Below are 26,866 nucleotides of genomic sequence, written 5' to 3' on the forward strand. Positions count from 1 at the left end.
CTCCTAACCCATCCCATCTCTTTTCTTTTTTTTTAATTGAGATTAGGTGATTACATAAATTTTACATATTTCATAGTATTGTGGAATAGTGATACTTAAAGTCACAAACACATTTTAACCTTCACAAGGCACATTGTCATGACCATGGTCTATAAAGGTTGTGAATTCTATGAGCTTCCGCACCAAGTGATGTTTACATTTCTTTCCTTTTGCTTAGTGTGAGCTGTCCCCCCTTTCCCTCTCATTCCTCCCTTCCCATCGCTGTCTTTGAGTTGTTTAGTTCTTTTTCATCTATGTCCAGTGCAGCTGATGGACTCCTTTGTTGTATGTTGTTCCATTTCCCACTTATTCTGCGTTCTCTCCTAGCTTCCCTCCATTGCATGCATATATATATATATATATATATATATATCTCATATATATATATATATATCATATATCATACACATGGTCAAGAACATCAAGTCATTTAGCAATGATATGACAAAATGAGTAGCTGTCCTTTGTTTCTTGAGTCCTGTCTACAAGGAGTCACATCTCCTTGCATTTTGGCTTTAGCATCCACATATCAGGGAGACCATGTGCCATTTGTCTCTTTGTTCTTGGCTTACTTCACTCAAAATTATTTTCTCTAGTTCCATCCATTCCCCTGCAAATGCTATTATTTTGTCCTTTCTGATGGCTGCATAGTATTTAATGGTATATAGGAACCACAATTTTTGGATCCACTCATCTGTAGTGGGGCATCTGGAGGTTGTTTCCATATCTTGGCTATTGTGAGCAGTGCTGCAATGAACATGGAGGTGCATGTGTCATTGTATCCTGGTTCCTATTGTTCAGGGTAGATGTCTAGGAGTGGTATGGCTGGGTCATAGGGGAAGTCTATATTTAGCTTTCTGAGGTACTTCCAGATTTTTTTCCAAAGTGGTTGTATTAGTGTACATTCCCACCAGCAATACAGTAGGGTTCCTTTTTCTCCGCATCCTCTCCAACATTTCTTGTTGGTTGAAGTTAGGATGTGGGCCATTCTGTGGGGTAAAGTGGTATCCCAGTGTTGTATTTATTTACATTTCCTTCACAGCCAGGAATGATGAACATTTCCTCAGGTGTTTCTTTGCCATTTTTATCTCTTCTTCTGAGAAGTCTCTCTTTAACTCCCTTGCCCATTTCATGATTTGTTTGTTAGATTTGGGGGGGGTTAGTTTCTTGAGTTCCCTGTACATAATGGAAATTAGGCTCTTGTCTGTTATATTGCTGGTATTTTTTCCCTATTAGTTGGCTTTCTTTCTAGTTTCATTGCTATTTCTTTAGCTGTGCAGAAACTTTTTATTTTAAGTTAGTCCCATTTATTGAGTCTCTCTCCAATTTGTTGTAACTCTGGGACTCTGTTCAGGAAGTTCCTGCCTGTGCTTATAAGTTCAACTGTCTCTCCTACTCTGTCCTGCAGTAGTTTCAGAGTATCAGGTTTGATGTTAAGGTCTTTACTCCATTTTGATGTTAGTGCATGGTGATCGGTTAGGGTACACTTTTAGTTTTCTGCATGTGGCTGCCCAGTTTTCCCAGCGCCAATAGTTGAAGAGGCTGTGCTTTTTCCACTTATGTCTTTGGCTCCTTTGTCAAATATCAACTGACTGTACATATGTGGTTTTATTTCTGGGTCTTCTAATCTGTTCCATTGGTCTTCAGGTCTCTTTTTGTGTCAGTATGATGCTGTCTTTGCCTTTATAGTAGAGCTTGACATCCGGAATCATGATCCCTCCTGCATTCTTTCTTTTGTCTAGAATTGCTTTGGCTATTCTAGGTATTTTGTTGTTCCATATGAATTTTTGGACTGTTTTCTCTATTTCAGTAAAGTACATCATTGGGATTTGAATGGGAATTGCATCGAATGTATATATCAATTTTGGCTATTTTCACTATATTAATTCTGCCTATCCAGGAACATGGGAGGTGTTTCCATTTCCTTGTATCCTCTATAATTCCTTTTATTAAGGCTTTTATAGTTTTCATGAAATAGATCCTTTATATCTTTGGTTAGGTTAACTCCTAGATACTTTTTTTTTGCGGTTACTGTGAATAGGGTTGTTTTCTTGATTTTCCTTTCTGCTTGTACACTGTTGGTGTACAGAATGGTGGCTGATTTTTGTGTGTTAATTTTGTATCCTGCTACTTTGCCAAAGTGGTCTATAAGCTCTAAGAGTTTGGAGATGGAGCTTTTGGGATTGTTAAGATATAAAATCATTCATCTACAAAAAGAGATACTTTAACTTCTTCCTCCCCTATGTGGATCCCTTTAATGTCTTTTTCTTGCCTTATTGCTCTGGCTAAGGATTCCAGAACTATATTGAAGAGGAGTGGAGAGAGTGGGCATCCTTGCCTTGTTCCTGTTTGGGGGGGAATTGGTTGTAGTTTTCCCCCATTAAGTATAATATTGGCTATTGGCCTGTCATATAAGGCTTTTATTGTTTTAAGGAATGTTCCTTCTATTCCTATTTTTTTCCAGAGCTTTTAATATGAATGAGTGCTGTATTTTATCAAAAGCCTTTTCCACATCAATAAAGATAATCATATGATTCTTGACCTTGGATCTGTTGATGTGATGGATTCCATTTGTTGATTTATGTATGTTAAACCATCCCTGCCATCTCTGGGATAAAGCCTACTTGGTCATAATGTATTATTTTTTATATGTTTCTGGATTCTGTTGGCTAGAATTTTATTGAGGAGTTTTGCATCTGTGTTCATCAGAGATTGGCCTGTAGCTCTCTTTTTTTGTTGGGTCTTTGCCTGGTTTGGGGATGAGTGTAATATTGGCTTCATAGAATGAGTTTGGAATTGCTCCCTCTGTTTCTATTTCTCTGAAGAGCTTAAGGAGTATGGGTATTAGTTCCTCTTTAAAGGTCTTATAGAATTCTGTAGTGAATCCATCTGGTCCTGGGCTTTTCTTTGTTGGAAGACTTCTGATTGCTTCCTCTATCTCATTGCAAGTTATTGGCATCTTTGATTTATTTCTTCTTAGTTCAGTTTGGGCAATTTGGATTTCTCTAGAAATGCATCCATTTCTGCTAGGTTTTCCTTCCTTAGTGAGTATAGAGTCTGGAAATAGTTCTTTATAATTGTTTGGATGTCTTGGATGTTTGTTGTAATTTTTCCTGTGGCATCCTTGAGCTAAAAAGCTGCTTTAAATAATAAGATTGGTTTGGAAGTGGCTCTGTGGCTCAAGTGGTAGAGTTAGCCTTGAGCTGAGGAGCTCAGGGACAACCCCCAGGCCCAGAGTTCAGGCCCCACAACTGACCAAAAAAAAAAAATTGCTGTATGTCCAGTGACTTATGCATCTGACTTATGCCTTCCCTTAGAGAGAATGCAAGGGTACCCTGGATCTGGCAGTCATATATGGGGATGTGATCTGAATGGAGGGTCTCATGGATCTGACAGGGCCCCACTCACCGCTGCCGTGGCTGGTGTGTGCAGGTGGATGACACAGCGCACGTCGGGCCTGGCTGCATAGATGGCTGAGTGAAGGCAGAAGCCCGTGGCGTCCACTGGGAAGCAGCTGCTGCCCTTTTCCACCACCTCTCCCAGGATGTTCACCTTGATCTAGGAAGGGTGGAAGAAAGGCTTAGAACAAGAAGGCAGAAAAGGACCTTCACTCTTCTCCCAACAAAAATATGAGCCCAACATTTGTTTCATGAGCAATGGCTGGTCTCAGCCAATCCAGGGACAACGACCAGCCCTGCTCTTAGAGCATATATAGTCTTTAGGGTTCACTGATGGTTACAGTGCAGTAGAGAAATTTGATAAATCAGCCTTTCTTGGATGACTATGCATGGGAAATGACCTGGGGAGCCTGTCAAAATACAGATCTGACTCACAGGAGAGTCTATGTTTGTTTCCCAAGTGGTACCCATGCTGTGGCCCATAGATACTACTGTGAGTAGCAAGGAACTAGAAAGGGAGTCATTTATAGAAATCCCTAAAAGCAGCTAGGAAGAACTGGGGTTTTGCTTATTTTGTTTTCCTTTTAGGGCATTTGGTTTGTTTTGAGGCTGGCCTCAAACTCATGATCCTCCTGCCTCTGCCTCTCAAATTCTGGGATTATACGTATGTGCCAGTGTGCCCAGGTATGAGGAATCTTCAATTCCAGCAGCATAGGAGACTCAGATGCTTCTCCAGAAGAAGTCTGGTCTAAGCTGAGCCATTTCTTTTTTTCAGCAAGGTTTTTAATCATCTTTAAAGAGAACAAGGGCTGGAAATATAGCTCAGACATAGAGCTCCAGCCTTGCAAGTGCAGTGCCCTGCATTTAAACCTCAGTTTTCTAACCCCCAAATAAAAGGTAAAGAGAACAGTATACTGAACACCCATTTACCACTCATCCAAAACCAGGTCTTAAAAGACAAAGAAAAAAAATTCACCAGTTGTATCATCTGCCTTGATGTCAAGTGGCCAAAACAAACCACATGCTTATGTGTACATGCATGTATATGTACACATGCATAAGACAGAACAAGAGGAGAGGGGAGGTGGAAAGAAAGATAATAGTTGGTCATAATGTTCCCTACTTAATATAACCAATTTCACAGAACATTAACATCAGAGAAGGTCACTTTATGACTATAATACAAATGACCACTCCTTAATTGTGTTTAAGCCACAAAAACAACACTGTGCAAGTAGAAAGATGCCAATACTCCCCTCTGCTGGCTTCCAGAGGAATTGCTACTTGCTAGCAAAGACAGCTAAAGCCTCACTCCACAGACGACCAGCACGGCCACCACCATCCCTCTCTTAGACAGAACCTGGTATAACATCCATATAGCCAATCTTAGATCATCATGTTATCTTCACATCACATATTCAAGGGCCACATCCCATGAGAGACCCAGATCACCTAACATAAGCCCACAGGTTATGCTGCTGGCTAATCTATATATTACAGCTGTCTCTGAATAAGCTGGGCTACAGTTTCTATAAACCACATAACTTTGATCCTAAGAATGAATCACCTGATTTTATAAATCACCCTCATACCCATCTAGAAAGTCCCACAGACCAGATAGGGACCAAAGGAAGGAGGAAGGATATACATCAAGCCCCTGGTGTGAGGGAGGAACATGCTATTGGCATGAACTAAAGCAGGAGTGAAAATAACATTCTCAAGAAGTCCTCTTAAGAATTTGGCATGAAGTCTACAAAACAGACATGACTTTGAAGTCATGCTCTGCTTCAAGACAGTCCTTTCACTCAGAAATCTTTCCTTATTGATATCACTTTCTGTAAATCTCTATCCACCATACTTAAGTGGAGTAGTCTGAGAGAGACCCAGAAGCAATCCCTAGCCTGGTGATAGACAAGTTTTGCACTGCTTTGGTTCTTGTTTTAATGGTGGCTCCCTATCTAGGACCACCCCCCCTATTGCCAACTTGTGTGGTCCAATCTCAGACTTAGCCATCCTATGAGTCTTCCCAGAGAACTCCAGGCCTGTCTCTTTTCTCTTTTTCCTTCCTGCTGTGCTTGCTGCCTGCACCTGCTTAGTCTCTGTAACATTCCATGCAGTGTGCATACACATGTTCATGTGTTTTCTCTGCTCCACTAGGAACAGGACAATAGTCGCTAATTTGGAGATAGCCTGTCACTGTAAGAGCAGAGAGGGTGGGCAGTACTCACCAGGCTGGAGGCTGTGACTTCACTGCAGGAGACACCCTTAGGGCTGATTAGGAAGTGGTCCTGCTCCTTGCTGACTCTCAACTAGAAGAAAGACACACCTTATCAGGGGCAAATGGGGGTAGGGGACATTTCTGAGGACAATGTGTTTGGATTCTTTCTTCCCCTAAATACACTGTACCCATCTTCTCCCAAAGAACTCCTACCTGCCCCTAAGAGATAAAAGGACCTGGCCTTTTTTTGACTTGAAGAAATGCAGTGCCAAGAGGAATCTCACAATGTTTGAGAACAGCCCCTATATACAATGGCCAGGAGTTCCTCATTCCCGTCCGAAGAAATCCCTACTGCATAAGTTGTTTATTTTTGTGACTATAGTGACTAGAAATCTTGGAAAAGTTCAATGTAGTTTGATGACAGGGCCCTAGCCATGCAAAGAGTCAAGAGTTCTCTCTCTGGATTGCGTGGGGGCCACAAGCAGTGCCCCACTTTACTGCAAGGTGCTCTCCTCACCGTGACATAGGTATCGCTCAGCTGGGCCCAGCCATACAGGTCCAAGAGCCGGTAGACACTGCTGATCTTGCACCGCATGAGCCTCTCTCCTTTGGCCAGGTTCAGGGAGTCAGCAGTGTGGAGATCGTTGATGGGCGTCATCATGGAGAAGTCTGCAGGGACAGTAGTGGGAACAGTGCAGCGTTCTCATGGTCAGGAGAGTCCATCAGCTCCTCACCCCTTCCCGCCTATTCCTTGCTGTAGGCGTCTCCAAATTTCACTAGCATTACAACTGGCTAAGAACCATCCCTAGGCTGGAAAGGTAAACATTCTTTATCCTTAACTCAGGGGGAAAATCGCTACACAATGGATATTTGTGCCTAATAAAAGTCTTCTGCATATTTGAACAAACATGAAATTGCTTTTGATTGAAAAACAATATGCAAAACTCAAGGCCATAGGCTAAAGCATGTCTGAGATGCCTCATGTCAGGGCAATACACCCAAAGGGCCTTTGTGAACCAAGATATGATACCCCTCCAGGACATGTGTCCATTAAACATTGTTGACAGGGAAAGCAGCAGTCAAAAGATCTAGTTAGACAAGAACAGCAATACAATTTCAAAGTCAATGATTTTTGAATACAAATTAAATAGTCTTGGATCCTTTCCTTTCCTTCTTCTGTGAATATTAAAGAATTCTTGTATGTCTTGTCTCTTGACAGTTATAGCCAAATGCCATATCTAACTGGGTCATTTATTCAAAGTATGTAAGAAGATATAGAGATGAAAATTCTCAATGCAATGAAAACTAATACTAAAAGACCCATGAATGAATGAATAAATGAATGAATGAATGAAAGAAGTTAGTTCTAAGGCAAATGAAGAAAGAACATCTATTTGGCATTTAACTCATGACACCTGAAACTTCCTTTCTCCAAGCCCTTGCTTCTAAGATCCTAGCTACATACTCATCATGAGCTATAATAAATGCTTAGGCTCTGAATATTTCATCAAGATACATAAAGCAAAAATGATCACAAATACAACATAATGAACAGATATCAAATACAACTTTCATTTGTGACAAAACAAAATGAAAATGGAAGTAGAGATTAAATACTATGCTGTAGTGATTGTGCATAACTATATATCATTTAAATAATTATACCACAAATAACTCAATAAATCCCCAACACAGAAATTGAATATTAGGGCACATTTTCAAATACTTGGAAATTATAAAGCATACTCCCTGATAGCCTTTAGAATAAAAATAAAATAGGCTGGGTGGAGAACTCAGTAGCAGAATATGTTTGTAGCATGTGTGAGACCCTGGGCTTGATTCTAGTACCATCAAAAATAAATACGTAAAAATACAGCCAAAGTATTTACTGCAAACTATGTAGAAAATAGCAACAAAGGAAATAAGATGAATCAAAGTTCATAGGATAAAACCCAAAATCCCCCCCCCAAATCCAGAGTCTCAAATGTTTATCATTAAACTTAAAAAAATCAGTTAACTTTGTTTTATTCAATTCTGTAAAAACGGAAAGAACAAAATAATCAAAGAAATGTTACAGAAGAGAATAAATAGAGTTGGAGTGGGGTACCAGTAGCTTAGTCCTGTAATCATAGCCACTAGGGAGGCTGAACTCAGAAGGACTGTGGTTCTAGTCTCACCCAGGCCAAAAAAGTCGTGAGATCACATCTCAAAAGAAAAGGCTGGGGGCTGGGAAGGTAGCTCAGCGGTAGAGTGCATGTCTTGCAAGCATGAGGCCCTGGGTTCGATTCCTCAGCACCACATAAACAGAAAAAGCCGGAAGTGGCGCTGTGGCTCCAGTGGTAGAGCACTAGCCTTGAGCTGAAGAGCTGAGGGACAGCGCCCAGACCCAGAGTTCAGGCCCCATGACCGCAAAAAAAAAAAAAAAAGAAGAAAAGGCTGGACTTGGTGGTGTGTACTTGCTATCCCCACTGCAGAGAGAAGATGGGAAGGGGAAACGAAGGAGGAGGCTACAATGCTTGATAAGAAATGTACTCACTATCTTGACCATGTAATTGTAACCCCTCTGTACAGTATTTTTACAATAAAAAAAATAAAAAAAATAACCAGGGTTGGAAGTATAACTCAAGTGGTAGAGCACTGCTTGGCAAGCACGGAGCCCTGAGTTCAAACCTAAATACCACCAAGTAAACAATCAACAAAATAAATAAATTGGGTGTGGTGGCACACATCTGTAATTCTAACATTTGGGAAGTTGAAGTTAGAAGAATCATGAGTTTGAGGCCAGTCTGAGCTACAGAGTTACTTGGAGACCAGCCTGGGCTATATAGTGTGACCTTGTCTCAAAAGCCAAAAACAACAACAACAACAAGAATATAAAGACAGGGGCTGGGAAGGTGGCTCAGTGGTAGAGCGCTTGCCTTGCATGACTGAGGCCCTGGGTTCGATTCCTCAGCACCACATAAGCAAAAAGAAAAAAGCCGGAAGTGGCGCTGTGGCTCAAGTGGTAGAGCGCTAGCCTTGAGCTGAAGAGCTGAGGGACAGTGCCCAGGCCCAGAGTTCAGGCCCCACGACTGGACCCCCCCCAAAAAAAGAATATAAAGACAAATATAAAGACAAAACTGATATATTAGAAATTAGGAGAAATGATAAGAACCATTAAGTAAATCCAAGAACTGGCATACGCAAGATCCATAAATAAACATCAGAACTAGTCAACAAAAATGTGGGAGTATACAGCAGCAGGGTGGAGATGGGACATCATCTCATTGACTCTGCAAGGTTTAATACAAAGACTAGATGAAGATTGTTCAAGAAGTGAACTGCTACACAATCATTTGCATGCAAACGGACACAAAAATCCTCAGTAAGGGGCTGGGAAGGTGACTCAGTGGTAGAGTGCTTGCCTTGCATTCATGAGGCCCTGGGTTCGATTCCTCAGCACCACATAAGCAGAAAAAGCGGGAAGTGGCACTGTGGCTCAAGTGGCAGAGTGCTAGCCTTGAGCTGAAGAGCTGAGGGACAGCGCCCAGGCCCAGAGTTTGGGCCCCATGACCAATCCCCTTCCCCCCTAAAGAAATCCTCAGTAAAATTCTAGCAAATCAAATCCAGAAGAGTATTTTTAGAAAAAAAATGCATGAAGATCAGGAGTTATTTATTTCAGAAATTTAAAACAGGAGTTCAATAGTCAGAGGTCTCTTACTGTAACTCATCCTGACAACTGTTCAAGGAAAGAAAAATCAATATGTGCCTGCAATGCATTTTATAAAGCTCAACTCCCATTTCTGAGAAAGACTCATTAATGAACCAGAATAAAGAGATATTTTCTCAACATGATAAAGAATAATTATCTCAAATTCAGTGGTAAGAGAATTTCCATTAGAGGCAGAAACAAGACGAGGATGATTATTCTCTAATCTATTATTAAACAGAGGTCTGAAAGTGCTACAGACATAATGTGAGAACTGGAAAAATACACCAAAGGCAAGCGTTGAAATTACGAATAGCCATTTACAGATTATGTGACTTTCAAAATTCAAAACCCAAGATAATGAAAATGAAACAGAAGTCTTCATTGAAAATACATACTAAGCTTTTTTTTGATAGATATAAAAGACAAAATTTTGAACATCCTATATGACTGGAAAGATTTAAAATTCATTCATAATAAATTTCTTTAACCACTTCCTATGTGCCAGTCACTACTCTCAGCTATAATATTCTAGAGCCAAATATACAGCTTCCCTAGGAATATTATCTTCTAATATAAATTTATAAGTTCTCCACAAAGTCAATCTATTCATCCAATACAATGCCAACCAAAATCTCAAAGCGAACCAGGTGTGCTGGTGGCTCACATCTGTAATTCCAGCTATATAAGAGGCTAATATCTGAGGACTGAGGTTCAAAAAACAGCCTGGGTAAGAAAGTTTTATCTTCAATTAACCAGTAATGATTCAAAAGTAGAGTTTGCTCAAGCAGTAGAGAGCCACCCTGGAACTAAAAAAGCTAAGGGACAGTATGTAGGCCCTGAGGTCAAGTCCCAGTAGTGGCAAATGCATGTGTGTTCGTGCACACCCACCCACGCACACATAATCCCAAAGGGGATATGTTAAAGTAGGTGGGGTTGGAGTTTGAAAAAAAATCATTCTATAAAACAAATATAATTCTAAAATGTTTTCAAGAATAAACTTTAACAAACATGAAAACTTTCCACTGGGTGATAAAATCTGGGGAAGGTACTTTTCAGCATGCGACTCAAAGCAGCACACACAAAGGAAAACAACAATCGATTCAAGTGTACAAAAATTAAAGAGTTCTGAAAACAACAATAACAACAAAAACATCCCACTATAAACAAAGTTAAAAGGCAAAGGAGAAACCAGACAAATAATTGTAATACATTTGACATATAATAGGGAAATAGCATTCATTTATAAAGATTTGAAAAGTCTATGAGAAAGATAGATCAATAGGAAAATTGACAAAGACTATAAACAGGCAACTTATTACAAAAAGAATATCATGCCCAATATGTCTCTAAAAATGTAAAAGAAATACAACTGCATTAGTAATAAAATAAATGCACATTAAGCCAAAATAAAGTATAAATTGTCATCTGTCAGATCAGGAGGCTAAAGCAAACGTACTAAGATAGAACAGAGGAAGAGGACCTCCATGGTATTACTGTTGGAAATGTAACTTGGTTTCCTTTTCTCTAGGATGAAGAAAAGATAAAATTTGCCAGCAGGCATGAATCTTTGAACATCTTTGATCTAGACATTCTACTTCTTGCCATTTATCTTTAAGGGAATAGTTGCAGATGCTTTCTTCACTGTTGTTCTTAATAGCAAAAAGGAAGTCCAATAATGGGAAATTGATTAAATGACATGCATCCACCAAAACTTACATTGTAGAACAACATTTTCTTATATGAAAAAAAATGGTGGGATGCTATTGAAATTATATATATAATGTGATTTTTATATGTTTGTTTTTATATTTATTTATTTTATATTCATGTTTATATTTCTATTTACATGTTTTTATATTTTTGTATAACCTATCTATGTTAAAGAGAAAAAGTTGACAGAATATATACCAAATGATTAATAATAATTATTTCCGGTGTTTGGGTACACAAGGTAATGATTTTTGTTTGCCTTTCTAGACTATTTCCTAATTTTCGGCCATCATCCTGTATGAATCATATTGGAGTGGAACTTTTTTAATATTTGTTTTTAAAGGCTGTGGGCAGAGCATCATAGCCTAGAAGCCGCAGTTATGCACAGCCCTGAATGCTCTTTGCATTCATTGATGGTAACAGGTTCAGGTGCCTAGTGGGATATGGAGATAGCTTTCCATGGCCTCTTCTCATCTCCTGAAGTCACCTCTATCCTCCCATTTCTGGCATCACTGATAATTCTCCTATGGGTCTTTAATTCTCAGTAACATCAGAAGCAGAGCCAGGCACCTCCCTGGCTTCTGCTCAGCTCCCCCAGGCCTCCTAATGCAACTGTAGGCTTACACCGTTGCCTGGCAACCAAGCTGCTTCATGCTGCTGCTCTGGTTCCCTTTCCCACTCCATCCCTCCTCCTCTGGTCCTGGCAGCTCCCTAGGCACCCACTTACTCATGGAAGATGTTGGGAAGACTGTGTGGGAGGTGCTGGCCATGAAGTCTGCAATCTGCCGCAGGGCCCAGATGTTGGAGGAGTTGTTGCCCTTCTTCATTTGCTCCTGGATGAGGCCTTCCAGTTCCTCCCTGAAAGACTGAAGAAAGCCCCAAGAGACTAGTCCACCCAAAGCCTCTCTTAGAGGAAACTGGAGGTCACTTAGCTATAGTTGCTAAATAATGAGCTTTTCGACTCCTGGGCCACCTAGGACAGGGCCCTGCTTGGGAGCATCTAGGCCTCAGGGGCAAGTGCACTAAGGTTTCAGGGGCTTCTCCAGATGGCTGTCTGGGAGCACCAACGACATGCTAGGAATGACTCCCTTTTCCTTGTGGGGTGGAATCCAGATTCCAGGTCCTTCCTGCATCTGGATTATGGCCAAGACTCATGTCCATCAGACAAGGCAGAACTTCACTATAGAAATTAAGGAAAAAAATGTTAAATAAGCAGAACTGAATTTGAAAAAGTGCCACCTTTCCTTTCCATGCTAGCACACTTATGGCTCTTCTGAGCCTGTTTCCTCACGTGCTTAATGAAAGACTAAGAAGGATCGGAGGACCTTTGAGGTCACTTCTACTTTTGAAATCCTACTCTTCACCCCACCTCACTTTTCACCCCACCAGGCAGTAAAATTGGCATCTTGGCCACCAGGTGGCAGCAGGAAACACTTGGGAGGAAAGAAGCTGTTTAGCGTTGGAGATCCTATAAAGGACAAAAAGAACCCTTCTCCAGTCCCCACCCACCAGAGGCCCTGAAACCTGACTGGTGCTAATGCAGCCAAGAACCTTGACACTCTTGGGATCTTCTCAGGGACTCCTCACCCCCAATGCCTTTAGCACCTGGCAGTTTTCTCCAGGCTTCCTACACAATGCCATTAAGACCCCATGTCTATTCTCTACCAGGTTTGCACAGGTATTCCTTTCACAAGCTAACCTGAACCTGTTCTGCTGAGGCAGAGCTAGGCCTAGCCTCCAGAGCCAATTCTGACAAGTAGGCGGGAGATGCCAGCTTTGTCTCTGGGTCTCCCAAGCCTAAAGACCACTTCCCCCCATTCCGCAGCCCCCACAGTCCCTTGTCTCCCTCCACTGGTCTGCCTGCCCATCCGAGGGTGGCAGCACCCTCTGCTAAAGCAATACACACTGCCCTTTTCCAGGCCTCTAGGATGCGTTCTGAAGCCATGCCAGGCAGGCACCACCTGATCTCAAGTCTGGAGAAACCCAAATCTCGAGTTAACCTTCCTGCCTGGGTCCCAGTCCCACGGCCCCTGTGCCCTCTCCTTCTCACCCCTACATGGAGTCTTACTTTGTGGTGTTCAGTAAAGGGAACCCCCTGCTGGCTCCAGTTTACATGGATTCGCTTGTTCCTTGTTACAGGAGAGAAGACTGGAAACAGGCTCTGAAGGATACCAGAAACAGGAGCCGGTGTCCTGTTTTCCCACTTTCACAGCAAAACTGTTGATGGCTCTGGCCATCCACCAGGGACCAGGGAGGAATCAAACACCCACGTAGCCAGGTATTCTTGCTCAGCAGGCCTAAAATGCTACCAACCCTGAGCAAGGGAAGAGGAGTTACTGGTCTTTCAGGTTCCCTAGAGAGTCAGCTGGCCCCTCTCCCCGCCTCCCTCCCGCTGCCTCCCTCCCTGCCCTCTCCACCGCCCACTCACTGGACTCTGCAGGATCATGGTGACACGCTTCTTCTGCTCCATCAGGTTGAAGTCCTGCCGGAGGTCGGCCGCGCGGTTGCGAAGGCGCAGGTACTCAGGGTCGTCCTCAGAGAAGCGGTCAAAGTAGTGCTGCCCCTGGGTGGGAGGTGGCGGAGAAGTGGCCTCGGGGACTGTCTCTTCACTCATTTTCCTGCTGGGGATGCGATCTGCTCACCAAAGCCTGCAGCAAAAGGACAGGGCAAAGTGCTTGATGGGTGCTCCCAGTTGGGCCACAGGCTTGGGGTCCAGCAGTATTCACAGTGGGCTGTGCCACTTCTCAGGAGGTATGAGCAAACCATGGTTAGAGCGCAGACACCCAGTGGGCAGGCAGGCTGGTCGGCAGGGGACAAGAAGGAAATCATCAGGTGCAGTAAAACTAAGGGCCACACTGGGGGTGAAGTAGGGCTCCTCAGTGGAAACATGGTGTGTAAAACTTTTTGAGCATTTTTGTGATGCCATACCTACCTAACCTGGGGTGGCTATTCACTGGGATTCATTTAAAATGGGGCTGGGGTGTGGCTCAGTGGTAGAGCATTTGTCTAGTATGCAGGAGTCCCTTGCTTCATATCTGGCATTACTAGTTAGCTAGTTATAGATAGAACCCTTCTTTTAAAAAGTGTCCTCAAAAATGAAAGAAAACCTAACAGCTACTAAAGACCACTGCTTCTAAATGTGGGAAACACTGCTTAGCATTTTCCTTTAGAACTTTGGTATTCCAAATGAAGAATCCAATTCTTCTTCCAAGTTAATAAAGAAGTATGGGCCGGACACTGGTGGCTCACGCCTATAATCCTAGCTACTCAGGAGGCTGAGATCTGAGGATCGCGGTTCAAAGCCAGCCTGGGCGGGAAAGTCTGTGAAACTCTTCTCTCCAATAAACCACCAGAAAACTGGAAGTGGTGCTGTGGCTCAAGTGCTAGAGCACTTGCCTTGAGCTGAAGAGCTGAGGGACAGCGCCCAGGCCCAGAGTTCAAGCCCTATGACTGACAAGCCCTATGACTTCTCTGAAGAAGAAAGAAGGATGGCCAATAGATACATGAAGAAATGCTCAACCTCCCTAGCCATAAAAGAAATGCAAATCAAAACAACATTGAGATACCACCTCACTCCAGTTAGAATGGCAAAAATCAAGAACTCTAACAACAACAGATGCTGGAGGGGATGTGGACAGAAGGGAACCTTACTTCATTGTTGGTGGGAATGTAAACTTGTTCAACCACTTTGGAAAGCAATATGGAGGTTCCTCAAAAGACTCCACATAGAACTCCCCTTGACCCAGCAATCCCACTTTTGGGCATTTACCCAAATGTTTACAAACAAGACCACACTAAAGCTACCAGCACAACTATGTTTATTGCAGCATTATTTACCATAGCTAAGATCTGGAACCAACCCAGATGCCCCTCAGTAGATGAATGGATCAAGAAAATGTGGTATATATACACAATGGAATTCTATGCCTCCATCAGAAAGAATGACATTGCCCCATTTGTTAGGAAATGGAAAGACTTGGAAAAAATTATATTAAGCAAAGTAAGTCAGGGACAAAGAAACATAGGCCCCATGGTTTCCCTTATTTGCAATATCTAGTATATGTATGAGTCAAGCGGAAAAGGTCAGATAATGTGATGTTAGGAAAATGAACCCTTAGATATGTATTTTAATGTTTTTTTCTTTCATGCATGTGTTTCTAACGCATTTATAAGATTATTTCTTTGTTGCTTTGTATGTCCCTCCCCCACAGTATAACCCCTGCTTTCACTATATTTGATGTCAGTATAACTTGTGGAGGAGATGGGGAAAAACAAGTCGTTTAAGGATACAGGTGGACCTGCTTTACAATGTTGGTGGGGGGGAGGGGGGGAAGGATTGGGACTGGGGGGGGAGGGAGGAGGCTGGGAAGGGATGTGAAGGATAAACAAAGGAGGAAGCTGTAATGCTTGGTAAGAAATGTATGCATTATCCTGCCCATGTAATTGTAACTCCTCTGTACAGTATGTTCACAAATAAAATAAAATAAATTTAAAAAAATATATATGGAATTTTTGTTAATGGAAAATGGATTCTCCTCTAGACAAAAAAATAACATGTTTTCATGTTCTTTTTGTTGTTGGTGGTGGTTGTGGGGCTTGGATTCTGGGCCTGGGCACTTTCCCTGTGGCAAGCGTTCTACCGCTTGAGCCACAGCACCACTTCCGGTTTTCTAGTGATATATTGGAGATTGGGGTCTCATGGAGTTTCCTGCCCGGGCTAGCTTTGAACCGTGATCCTCAGATCTCAACCTCCTGAGTAGTTAGCATTACAGGCATGAGCCACCTGCGCCTGGAATGTTGTCATGTTCTTGAGTTCCATACATTGAGCCTGACCCCCTGCAGTGAGGACCAGGGAAGTCTTGAGAGTCACACTGGAGAAAAGCTTGATATATTTCTACTAAAGTTTGCTTTTAAAAAAATGTACAAGAGTAAAAAGGGAGAGAATATCTTCTGTTGCCCTTCTGAGAAATGAGACTGCAGTTTTAGCCCTCACTTCCCAGCCTCAAGACTTGGGATAAGCCCGTCTCCCTTCAAGTGTCATCTCTGCTTACCATTCTTCTAGCCCTTAAGTCTATGCCATGCCCCTCCACCACCCAGTGCCACAGAGAAAAGAGCAAAAGGCAGCATATACTTTGGCAACAATGATGAGGTTCTGAATGATCTGTGGAGATACAAATAGCATTAAATGGAATTAGAACTCTGGGTCTCATCTGTAACCTGCCTATCTCTTGCTTTTCTTCTTTCAAAAACATTCTTGGGCTCACATTCTGTGAGAAGACTATGTGTGTTCTTGTACTCTGGGAATACATTCCTCCCAGTTCTGATGTGCACTTGACCTTCAGCTGACTCCTATCTCCTGCAGTCCTGTATGACCCAACCTCAACCCTTATTTCCGCCAGCAGCTCATACAAAGGAGGCCCTGCTGGTGGCCAGAAGGACTTCTTGTTGTTGAATATGAGCTGCCTGTGACTTCTTCTTCCATTTCTGTCAGGAGCCCACTCTCCACTCTTATAGTATCTTTCAGTGGGGTGGGTAGACGATGGTGCTATGGAAAATCCAAAGAGGACAAATGAGTTTCTAATTGGGTTAGAATAGAAAACCAGAGAACTTGCCGTTGTTACTGCTGTTTCCATGTTTCCTGTTAGGGAAAAATGACTAGCAAGTTCAAGGGAAGGCATGTTGTCAGAGTCCGTCAAGGGTTGGTTGACAGCCTGAACCATTTTCCAGAACAGTAGATCTCAAGATTGGCTGCATACTGGAATTACCAGCAGACTTTAAAAACTAAGAATACCAGAGATTATGATATAAGTCATCTGGTGTGTCCTGGACATTAGAATAAGGGGTTATGGGGTACTGGGATTTAAACAAAGGGTCTTGTAATTGCTAGGCAAGTACTCTATCATTTGAGCCATACTCACATCTTTTTTGCATTCTCCCTCCTTTTTTGTCCTGGTAGTGGGGCTTAAAATCAGCCTTGCATTCTTACTTAGCTTTTTTGCTCTACACTTGAGACATACCTCCACTGCTGAGTAATTGGAGATAAGAGTCTTTTCAGATTTTTTTTTCCTCTGGGCTGACTGCAAACCAGGACCCTTGGCTCTCAGCCTCCTTGAATAGCTAGGATTACAAACATGAGCCACTAGCACCTTTTTTTTTTCTTACTTTTTGCCTGAACCAGCTATCTTCCTATTTATACTACCTGCATAGGTGGGAAGTGCAGCTCTTTATTTGTTGAGATAGAGTCTCACAAACTTTTTTTTTGTCTGAGCTGGCCTGGAATAATAATTTTTATCTCAGCCTCTTGAGTAGTTAATATTACAGGCATGAGCTGCCCCTGCTGACTTGGCATCTGGATTTTTATAAGCTTCCTGGGTGATTCCAGTGAGCAGTCAGTGTTGAAATATTATGGGCTACATGGTTGTAACGTAAAATAATGAAATGCCTACTCTAGGTGCTGGCCATTTCTAGCAAGCCTGACAAAGATGGCCCAAAGTCTCATGTCTCCAAAGTACACTGTACGACACTTGTCCCAGACCTGCCCAGAGTCGAACTGCCATCAAACATGGTATACTTGGTCTGAGACGGCAGCCATGTTCCATGTACCACACTGGCCTACTTCTTCAAGGCCACCAAACTGTGACCTCTGATCTTAGTTCTTTAACCTGTCATTTTCTGAAAAACCTTACCAAATTGTTCCTAAAACAACAACCCCCCCCCTCTTACCAGTTGTGTTGATATTTGGTAATAAGAGTTGGGAAGGACAGACTAGGATAAAGAAAAGAACTGCTGGGAGCAGTTCTCTGTACAAAGATATTGAAATGGATTTGGCAGGTTGGTAGGGCAATTTCAGGTTGTAGTTAGTAACATTTACATCCAGGCCTTTCATCTAAAAATGGAGAGAGGGTGATTGAGTTGTCAGGAATATTTCTTTGTTCAGGGGTAGATTTGCTCTGGCCCAGAAATCAAATGGCCACAATCTTGCCACTTTCGTCACTCCACAGCTGTATGGGCATGGAGAGCTCATTTCCCCTCTCTGGTCTTACCTTATCCTTCTAAAGGAGGGAGTGAACAGAATGACCTCTGGGACTCCCTTCCAGCTCTGACACTATAGGATCTGTCGGAATTGGAGACAGATATATCTGTTCAGAAAAGGCAAAAGTTTGGAGGATCTAGGGATCCAGACTGAGGGACCTCCTTACTTCCTTCATGGCCTGTCCCTCAAGCCTGATGCCCAGATAAACATGTGTAAAGACCACACATGTGCAACTGACAGTGGCCCTGTGGGAGCAGGTTGATCCTACGTATGCAGGGTTAGTTAAAATAACTTCACCTCCATTGTGCTCCTATCCAACCTCATCCCTGGACCTTGGGGGCAAGAAGGGACGACAAGGTCGAATCCAATGGTATTGCATTGGAGCTGTGCCTTCATGTGGTCACCACCACGCTCTTCTGGGCAGACAGCACTGCAGACACAAATTCTTCTTTGGATATTGCCCTCATTCAACCCTACCAATGCTTGGCTTAGTGACTCCTTGAGGCAAATGATTGTCTTTGGCACTTTCAAAGACCTGAATTTTGGGTGTTATTTTTGAAACAGCAACAAGCAATTCCCAGTGGGCACTTTTGATGTGAGCATTAGATGTAAGCTCCCTGTGTTCCCTAGGACTTCAGGCCACCAACTCCAGAACAACCCAGACTCTTAGGTTCTCTAATATTGGGCTTGTCTGGGCTAGCATAGTCTCAGCTCTGGCCTCAATCCTATCCATCCAGGCAAGATGTTGGGTTCTCTCTTCTTCTTTGTGGAGTGGTTGCACTGCTCAAGAACAGGTTTGGGAAGGCTGGAAAGCAACTCACCCCTCCAAAGAAACAAGATGTTCAAGGCCACACTCCCATGTCCATAGACACCTTCCCTTCTTAAAGCTCAGCCCATAGGCTGTTCCACAGGCACTCCATGGGAGGGGCCCATGTGTAGATGCCCTGATTCCATCACCATGACAACAGGACTTGGTCAGATCCTGTAACTTTATGAACCAAAAAAATCTTTTTGTTGCTTCTCCTTTCCCTTCCTGAAATAAATGGGTTCAAATATCAGTTGCGCCGCTATTAGATGGGTGATCTTGGACCAACTAATATAACTGCTCTGTACCATTTTCTCCATATATAAAACAGAGATTGTACTCATTTGCCTCAAAAGGAGGCTGTAAGGAGGATCAGACTTTATGAACCTTAAGTACTTAAGTACAGGGCCTGTGATACATAAAAGGTGCTATTAACCCTTTGCTCTTATTAGGTGTCATTTAGGAGCTACAATCATCTTAGCATTAAGAATTTGAGTAATGAGAGGCTTGCGAATGAGCTGTAAACAGGTACACACTAAATAACAGAAACTACTGGCTTTAGACTCATCCTGTCTTCAGCTATATTAACAAAAAGAGGAACCTCCAGAAAAAGATTGATGAGAATGCCAAGTTTTCTGGGAACACAACAGCCTGGTCCAAAAGAGACCGATGATTGTTAGGCCAGGTGTGGTAAAAGAAAGAAAATACCTGACCTTTGTTTTCAGTTCCTGTCATAGAACTTCAAAAATCTGTAGAGTTTTTTTTCTTCTAGTGTACACAAGACAGTAGAAATATCTTTTATTGTTCATAGTGAGCGCCTTTCAAGGAGACCTGAGTTTCCTACAGTGACTCATGTGGCTGCTGGCCAAGCACATGACTAGAAAGTTGGAACTTCAGCTCCACCCCACACACACTTCACAAATTGAGTTCAACCAGAGAGAAAATGATTTAATCAACCATGTCTCTCTATTAAAGCCTCCTGATTTAAAAAAGTAAAAGCCTACGCACTGAGCTTTGAGAAGCGTCTTGATCGTTATAGCCATTGAGAGAGTGCCAGGCAGTGGTGGCTCAAGCCTGTAATCTTAGCTACTCAGGATGCTGAGAGCTGAGGATAGCAGTTTGAAGCCAGCCCAGGTAGGAAAGTCTCTGTGAGACTCTTATCTCCAATTAGCCACTTAAAAACTGGAAGTGGCACAGTGGTTCAAGTGGTAGAACACTAGCCTTAAGCACAAAGAAGCTCATGGACAGCACCTAGGGCAAGCCCCACAACTGACCAAAAAAAAAAAAAAAGATTATAAAGCTCTGTATGTCCCTATCCCTGCCCAGACCCTGTCCCGTGTCTTCATTTGGCTCTCTCTGACTTCGATCTTCTACAATAAAACTATTTAAGTACAGTACTTTTTATGAGTCATTCTAATGAACTTCTGAACCTAAAGAAGGACTATAAGGACCTTCCCCAACCACTCTGCAAACCTATAGACAGAAGTGCAGGTGGCCTAAGAATCTAAATTGTGACTGATGTCTGAAGTACGAACAGTTTTGTTGGCAACCTTAACTTTAACTTTTGGTAGCTACTTTGTGGGTCCTTTAACTTGGGCATACAATTATTCTATTGAATTGAACTATAGAACAACCAGTGGGTGACAGAGAATTAGTGACATCACACCAGGCAACTTCTATTCATGATTTATTTCCATACTCTGAAGCATTCTATGAGAAAGATATTATTGTCCCAGCTTCAGATAAAGAAGCCAATTTAAAGAGGTTAACTAACTTGTCCAAGATTGCACAGGTAACAGTGAATTCATCCAAGATGGTGTCCTCACTTCACTCCAGCATACATGAACACCTGCTAGGCCACCTATTGGAAGAGTGATTAGGCTGATACCCTGAATCTAGAGAACCGGAACTAGAAAGCCAGGTGATGGCTGCAGGCAGGCAGACTACTGCCAGTGATGAGAATTTCCTACCCGCAGGAACAGCTCAGGAATGGGAGGACAGGACAGCTGCTTGTAAGGTAGTGAGCTTTCTCCTGCAGGCAGTGCCCACCAGAGGCCCATGCTCTTGCTGGGGATGGAACAGAGCTAAGTGGTAGGGCCTAGTGACTTCCCTGGCTCTCATGTCAGCAGGATAGCGGGAGTGTGGAGCAACGACCTGAGTCTCTGAAAGCTCACCCTCACTCAATGGACCCAACTCCATAGTATGTATCACCTCCAAAAGCCATGACTACTTACCAGGTGGCTGGCCCAGACCCGTCCAAGATTCTGTCCCCTCAGTGCTGCGTCTACACACCCTGCTCCTCGCTCAGGACTGACAGCCACATCTACACAACATCACACGTTCAGGTAGAAACTGGAAAATACAAACAGCAAACATCAGGAATTTTTAAATCTTGGCTTTTCATCTAATTTCTTTTATGGATTGCTAGGAGATGCTTAAAAATGAACTGCAAATGAATTTTTATTTTAATGATAAATGATGTCCATTAACAAAGGGTAAAGTCACCCTTGTTATCTTTCTAGTTTGGACCAATATTCCTTTTCCATCCCTTTGCTGAATGCTGGCTGCAGAGGCCTAAGATGGAAGACAGTGCTCTGTACGGTGGAGGGATCTGAATGAGGAAGTCCTGCAAGAGACCAAGGGAGGAAGGCTAGTGTTGACAAGTTGCTGGGCCAAGACGTGAGACCTCTTCCTGATAGTTGGGTTCCTGAATTGGTCTGGAACCTCAATTGCATAAATAAAGGAGCCTCTAGGAATAGTTACATTCCTTTCCTTTCTACATGAGATACCTATAGTGTGAGTTGGGGATCTGAATGCTAGGGTAAAGGGATGGCTAATTGTACCAAAGCATAAGTACCTGTCTGGGAGAGTCTTGAGTAAGGGTTCTCCCCAGTACTACCACCCATCAGCCCTACCAACCCAGAAACACATCACTAACCATCACTAAACTAACAGAGCTGTCAGTGACTCTGAGATTCATCCCATGAGGTAGAAAGCACCTAAAATATATCATTTCCAGGAAATGGGAAAGCCTAAGATTTAACATAGGTCATGAATTGATGGATTCAAAACAATTCCACCTATAGTTCAAGCAGAAGAAAGCCCTCCCCATTAACACCTAGTTCATAGATCATAAAATACTCCTAAAGGAAGATGTTAACATCTTACAAACATAGGGATGTTGCTATTTTCAAGTTTACTGGGAACCAAGTTCTTCAAAAGATTAATCAGGAAAAATTTTCTTTTTCAAGGGATAACTTTTATTTTCACTCGAGGGCCCTATGGTTCAGCCTCACAGATGCTGGGGTACCTCACTTCGGGCTTGCAGCACCCCTAACGATCCCCCAAATGTGCTCCTGCCTATAGCTCTGGCTCAGCTCTGCTCCATCCCTGACCTGACGCTATTCCTAGTAGAGTCATGGGGGAGCTTGTCTCACTAACAAGGAGTAAGGAGAATGGAATTGGTGGGTACAAGGTGCCTGTCCAGGTCCTACAGCTGTGTACAGATATTCAGTGCACTAGTAATTATTTCTAAGAACTAGGCTCAGCATGCAGTATATCTAGTACTACATGCCCAGCCAGTGGTTTAAATTTTGGCTAGAATAGCTAGCCCTAGTACTTACTAGCATGGGAGCCCTCCCTTCCAAGTGGGGTTGTTTATATCCCCATAAACACACTACTCTCCCTGAAGACCAGTCCTGCAGCCAGGTGAGTTATCTCAGTTCAAGCACAGCTTCCTCCTTTCATCTGATCTAAGACTGTCCATGTCATAAGCAGCTAAGGCTGGAATTGTTAGAACCTGAGCAATTTCGTGTGTGTGTGTGTGTGTGTGTGTGTGTGTGTGTGTCTTGTTTTTTGAGCTTTACTGTAAGTAGTGCTCTTTAATGCATTTTTTATTGTAAGCTTACTGTACAGAGGGGTTACATGAGCGAGGTTAATGACTTCATTTCTTTCTTTCTTTTTCTTTTTGGTCGGTTGTGGGGCTTGAACTCTGGGTTTGGGTGCTGTCCCTCAGCTCTACAGCTCAAGGCAAGCGCTCTATGGCTTGAGCCACAGTGCCACTTCCTTGAGCAATTTCTTTTGTTTTGTTTTTTTGTTTTGTTTTGTTTTTGTTTTTGTCAGTCGTGGGGCTTGACCTCTGGGCCTGGGCTCTGTCCCTCATCTCTTCAGCTCAAAGTGAGCACTCTACCACTTGAGCTACAGCGCCATTTCCGGTTTTCTGGTGGTGTATAGGAGATAGGAGTCTCACGGTCTCTCCTGCCCGGGCTGGCTTTGAACTGCGATCCTCAGATCTCAGCCTCCTGAGTAACTAGGATTACAGGCATGAGCCACCAGCGCCCGGCTTTCCTTAGCAATTTCTTATGTGCAATAGCAATATTTTGTCCCCAGAAGGAACATGTGCTACTCCTATAAGAGGACAGACATCTTCAAAGCCAGACCAGGAAGGAATGTCTGTGAGACTCTTACCTCCAATAAACTAAGAAAAACTACAAGTGGCTCTGTGGCTGAAGTGGTTGAATGCTAGCCTTGAGCTCAAAGACACTCAAGGACAGTGCCCAGGCCCTGAATTCAAGCCCCAGGACCAGAACAATAGATAAATAATAAATAAATAAAGGAAGACATCTGTCCCTTGGTGAACAAAATAAAGCACTGAAAAAAATAATTCCTATACCATTCTCGATCAGTATTGAGATTCCACCATAAGAGCTCCAAGAATAAGGCTGCTATTCTGGGGGCCTCTGATGACTCTGCCTAGGAGAACTCTGATTCTGCAGCAGAATCAAGCCCAGTGTTACTGCCCATCAGCTTGAGATTTCCCAGCACGTACTCTGCTCACCTCAGCTTCTAGCCATCCATAGCTCTGAGCAGAGCTGAGAAGCAAGGCGCAATGTGAAGCATGCATGACGCCCAAGTAGGAAGAACAGGCACCGGATACCCTCCTACTTAGGAGGTAGCAATTAGGAAGATCATAATCAAAGGCCAGCCCAGAGAAAATTGTCCAGGAGACTCCCTCTCAATCAATAAAACTTGGTTCTATCTAGCATGCATCTGTCATCCCAGCTACACAGAAGGCATAAATAGAAGAATCACAGTCCAGGCTGGCCTGGACATAAATCCTCTGATACCCTACTTGAAAGAGCCAGAACTATAGCTCAAGTGGTAGAACAACTGCCTTGTAAGTGTAAGGCCCTGAGTTCAAATCCCATCAAATAAAAAAAGGCTCAAAGACTTAAAAGGCAGCCTTGACTCTTCTCAATTTTTGCCCTGCGCATCTAGCTGGTCACCAAGATTTCTGGTTTTATGTCCAAAATTTTTGTTTATCCAGGACCCTGAATCATGCCTTCATCTATCCTCCTCTCCTTTGATGATCTCTCCTTCGTCATCCTTTCTCCCACACACCATCCACAGTTTCCAGAGTCACTTTCAGAAAGAACAAGTACAGGGGTTCCTTGTACCATTTCATTAAATTCCTGCTCTCCCACAAGACTTTTTGTCAGATATGCTTTTGCCTTTTCCAAATGTAAATTCTTAATTCTGAATTTCTGTTTTCAACCCAAATGCATATTTCATGGTAATAATTCAAACTCATCACCCCCCAGTTGAGGGGACTGCTCTCTCTGCTCGCTCCCTTCTCTTTGAGACTGGCCACTTGTAGGATGATGGCCCACTGGCCTACCTTTTACTGCCACTCTGCCCTCTCCACCTGTCATGTTCTGGGAGCTACCTGCAGGACCTGAAGGTCCACATAGATTCCCTGTGGGCACTGGTATCCACCAGGAACACCTTTTCCTCCTTCAGCCCAGGCGTTCTATCTCCAAAGAGACTGTCCTCACAGCCCCCTCCTTCAAGCAGTCACATCTTTGGCTTGCCACTTTCATTCCACATGCAATCTGACAGAAGCACTGGAGCCCATATCTTAGAGGACATGGACACACAGACACACAGACACATGGACACACAGTCACACACACACACACACACACACACACACACAGTTGCTGGATCCAAGGTTAGGTTGGTGTTGAGAGGGTGCTAACTGAACTCCATCAATGTAACTAAGAGTGCACTAGGAAATTAGATCTGGTCAGTCCAACAAAATGGGCCTGAGGTCCACCCAGGCTCTGGGTTCCTAAAGAGGAGGAAGGCCTGGGTGAGTTTACAGAACCCCAAGCAGCCCAAGATGCTAGGTGGTGGCATGTGTGCAGGTAACCGGTTGTTTATGTCATAGCTTGCTAAACTTGGTGCCTTTAGGCCCTCCAGCCACTCTTCTACCTTGAAACACAATCCTGACATCTGACCATACCTAATTAGTTCAACTCCACAATGGAACACTGAACATAGGAAGACAAAGTAATAGGTAACATAACATACCCCATAGCAGGCTCTACAACCCTCTGGGCTCTTCAAATGCCCACCTGACCCTCTTCTGTCTCCCCCTCTTCTCCCATCCAGGACCTACCACTCTGCTCAGAGGGACCCAGAACTCCATTCTGAACACTCGTCACCAGTCTAAACACTTACTCATACCTCTTTCTCTCCTCAGCAAAGACCCTGCTTGGCATTCATCCTGGGGCTGTAAGTCATGAACACACACCCTGTCAAGGAGCAATTTCTTCCATGTACATATGCCCACTGGAATATGAAATCATATATTAACAGATTGTTCCTTCTTGCTGTAGAAAGAACAGAAGGTCAACAAGGAGAATAACAGATGCCCAAGTTACCTGGCCTTTTCCTAAAATCTGCTTAAGCTCTGTGTACCCAAGGAGGGGTAGGTGATTATCAACCTGTGACTTCAGTCTCCAGACCTGAACTTGGCACCTACAGCCCCAAAGGAAAGATGTCACAGACTGCCATTTCCCAGCTGCCCACCACTACCATAGGCACAGCAACCACTCTGTGCCGCCAGCCTGTCAGCCTTGCCCTGCCCCCTCCCAGGTCAGCCCTGAGTGAGGAAACACAGCGCTGCTGCAAGCCAAGGGCCTGGAGTCAAAACTCAAACTCACCGATCCTTGACTATGACACTAGAGTCACTCATGGCCATGCTGCTGCTGCTGTTTTACAAAATACATGGAGGCAGTTGAATAAGGGGCTGGCCACACCCAGTCTGGTGTGTCCAGATAAAGAGGACCCTCACACCTCCGCTTATCATCCTGTCTTCACATGTTTTTGAATTCTTCAGATATTCACTGTTGTGATCACTTAGGACAAAAGTCGTTTCAAAGAAAAGGAGGAAAGAGAGAGGTGGTAAAGTCTGTCTCTGTTCATCTCTGGAAATCCCATTAGCTGGCTGGTGTGGGCTCCTGGAGGAGCATTGGTAAATAACCTTTTCCTTCTCTTACTCCTCAGAACTTGTATGTTATGGGCTGGATCAGATCCAGCTGTGCTTCCTAACTGCAGACTGGGAACTGGTTCCATTCCACTCATTGGACAGCACAGGCATTACCCCGTATCTACTAGTACTCAGGAGTGATTCAGAACTAGAACTGGACATGAGAGGGAAGACATCTGAGGCTCTGGGAAACTGGGTAACTGAATTTGGGTCACAGAGCTGGTTAAGGGCAGGGCCTGGGTTTGGGTCCAGAGCTTGTTCTCACTACTTTTTTCCATCTTCCTTCAAGGGAAGGCAAGTGGATGTCAGGGAGCTGACAGAAGAGTGGGGAATGGAAATCAATAACGGCTACTACCCAAAGCCCAGGCTTGATCCCTGGGTAGATGCCCTGGGGATTTGGGTCTGCTCTTGTCTTGGCAAAAAGTCTCAGAGCTGAGCTTGTCCCCCAGCCAAAAAACAAACAAAGATTAAGAGTCAGGCGTGGCGGCTCCCCTGGTACTCACTCTGACAAGGTGGGCCATGCTTCTGGATGAGGAGGAGGAGGCGGGCCCTCCACAGGTGGGTTGTAATGGTGTCAGATGGCCACAGATCACCTGCCTGTGATTCCATGACTGCTAAGGTGAGATCTCACTTCTAAGC

General features: G+C 43.4%; 1 protein-coding gene across 1 annotated transcript in view; it reads right to left on the minus strand.

Annotated features, from left to right (window-relative positions):
* Add2 (adducin 2 (beta)) overlaps window positions 1–25,944 on the minus strand; it is a 49,721-nt gene extending 23,777 nt beyond the window's left edge. The window contains exons 1-7 of the mRNA XM_013022472.1: window positions 25,902–25,944; window positions 21,129–21,246; window positions 13,485–13,704; window positions 11,784–11,922; window positions 6,173–6,324; window positions 5,666–5,746; window positions 3,448–3,597 (exon numbers count right to left, since the gene is read on the minus strand). Of these exons, the coding sequence (XP_012877926.1) occupies window positions 3,448–3,597; window positions 5,666–5,746; window positions 6,173–6,324; window positions 11,784–11,922; window positions 13,485–13,670 (708 nt within the window). The 5' untranslated portion in view covers window positions 13,671–13,704; window positions 21,129–21,246; window positions 25,902–25,944. The remainder of the gene's footprint in view (window positions 1–3,447; window positions 3,598–5,665; window positions 5,747–6,172; window positions 6,325–11,783; window positions 11,923–13,484; window positions 13,705–21,128; window positions 21,247–25,901) is intronic.
* Window positions 25,945–26,866: the final 922 nt, after the last annotated feature.

The sequence above is a fragment of the Dipodomys ordii genome, unplaced genomic scaffold (genome assembly GCF_000151885.1).
Source record: "Dipodomys ordii isolate 6190 unplaced genomic scaffold, Dord_2.0 Scaffold63, whole genome shotgun sequence".
In the NCBI taxonomy this organism is placed as follows: domain Eukaryota; kingdom Metazoa; phylum Chordata; class Mammalia; order Rodentia; family Heteromyidae; genus Dipodomys; species Dipodomys ordii.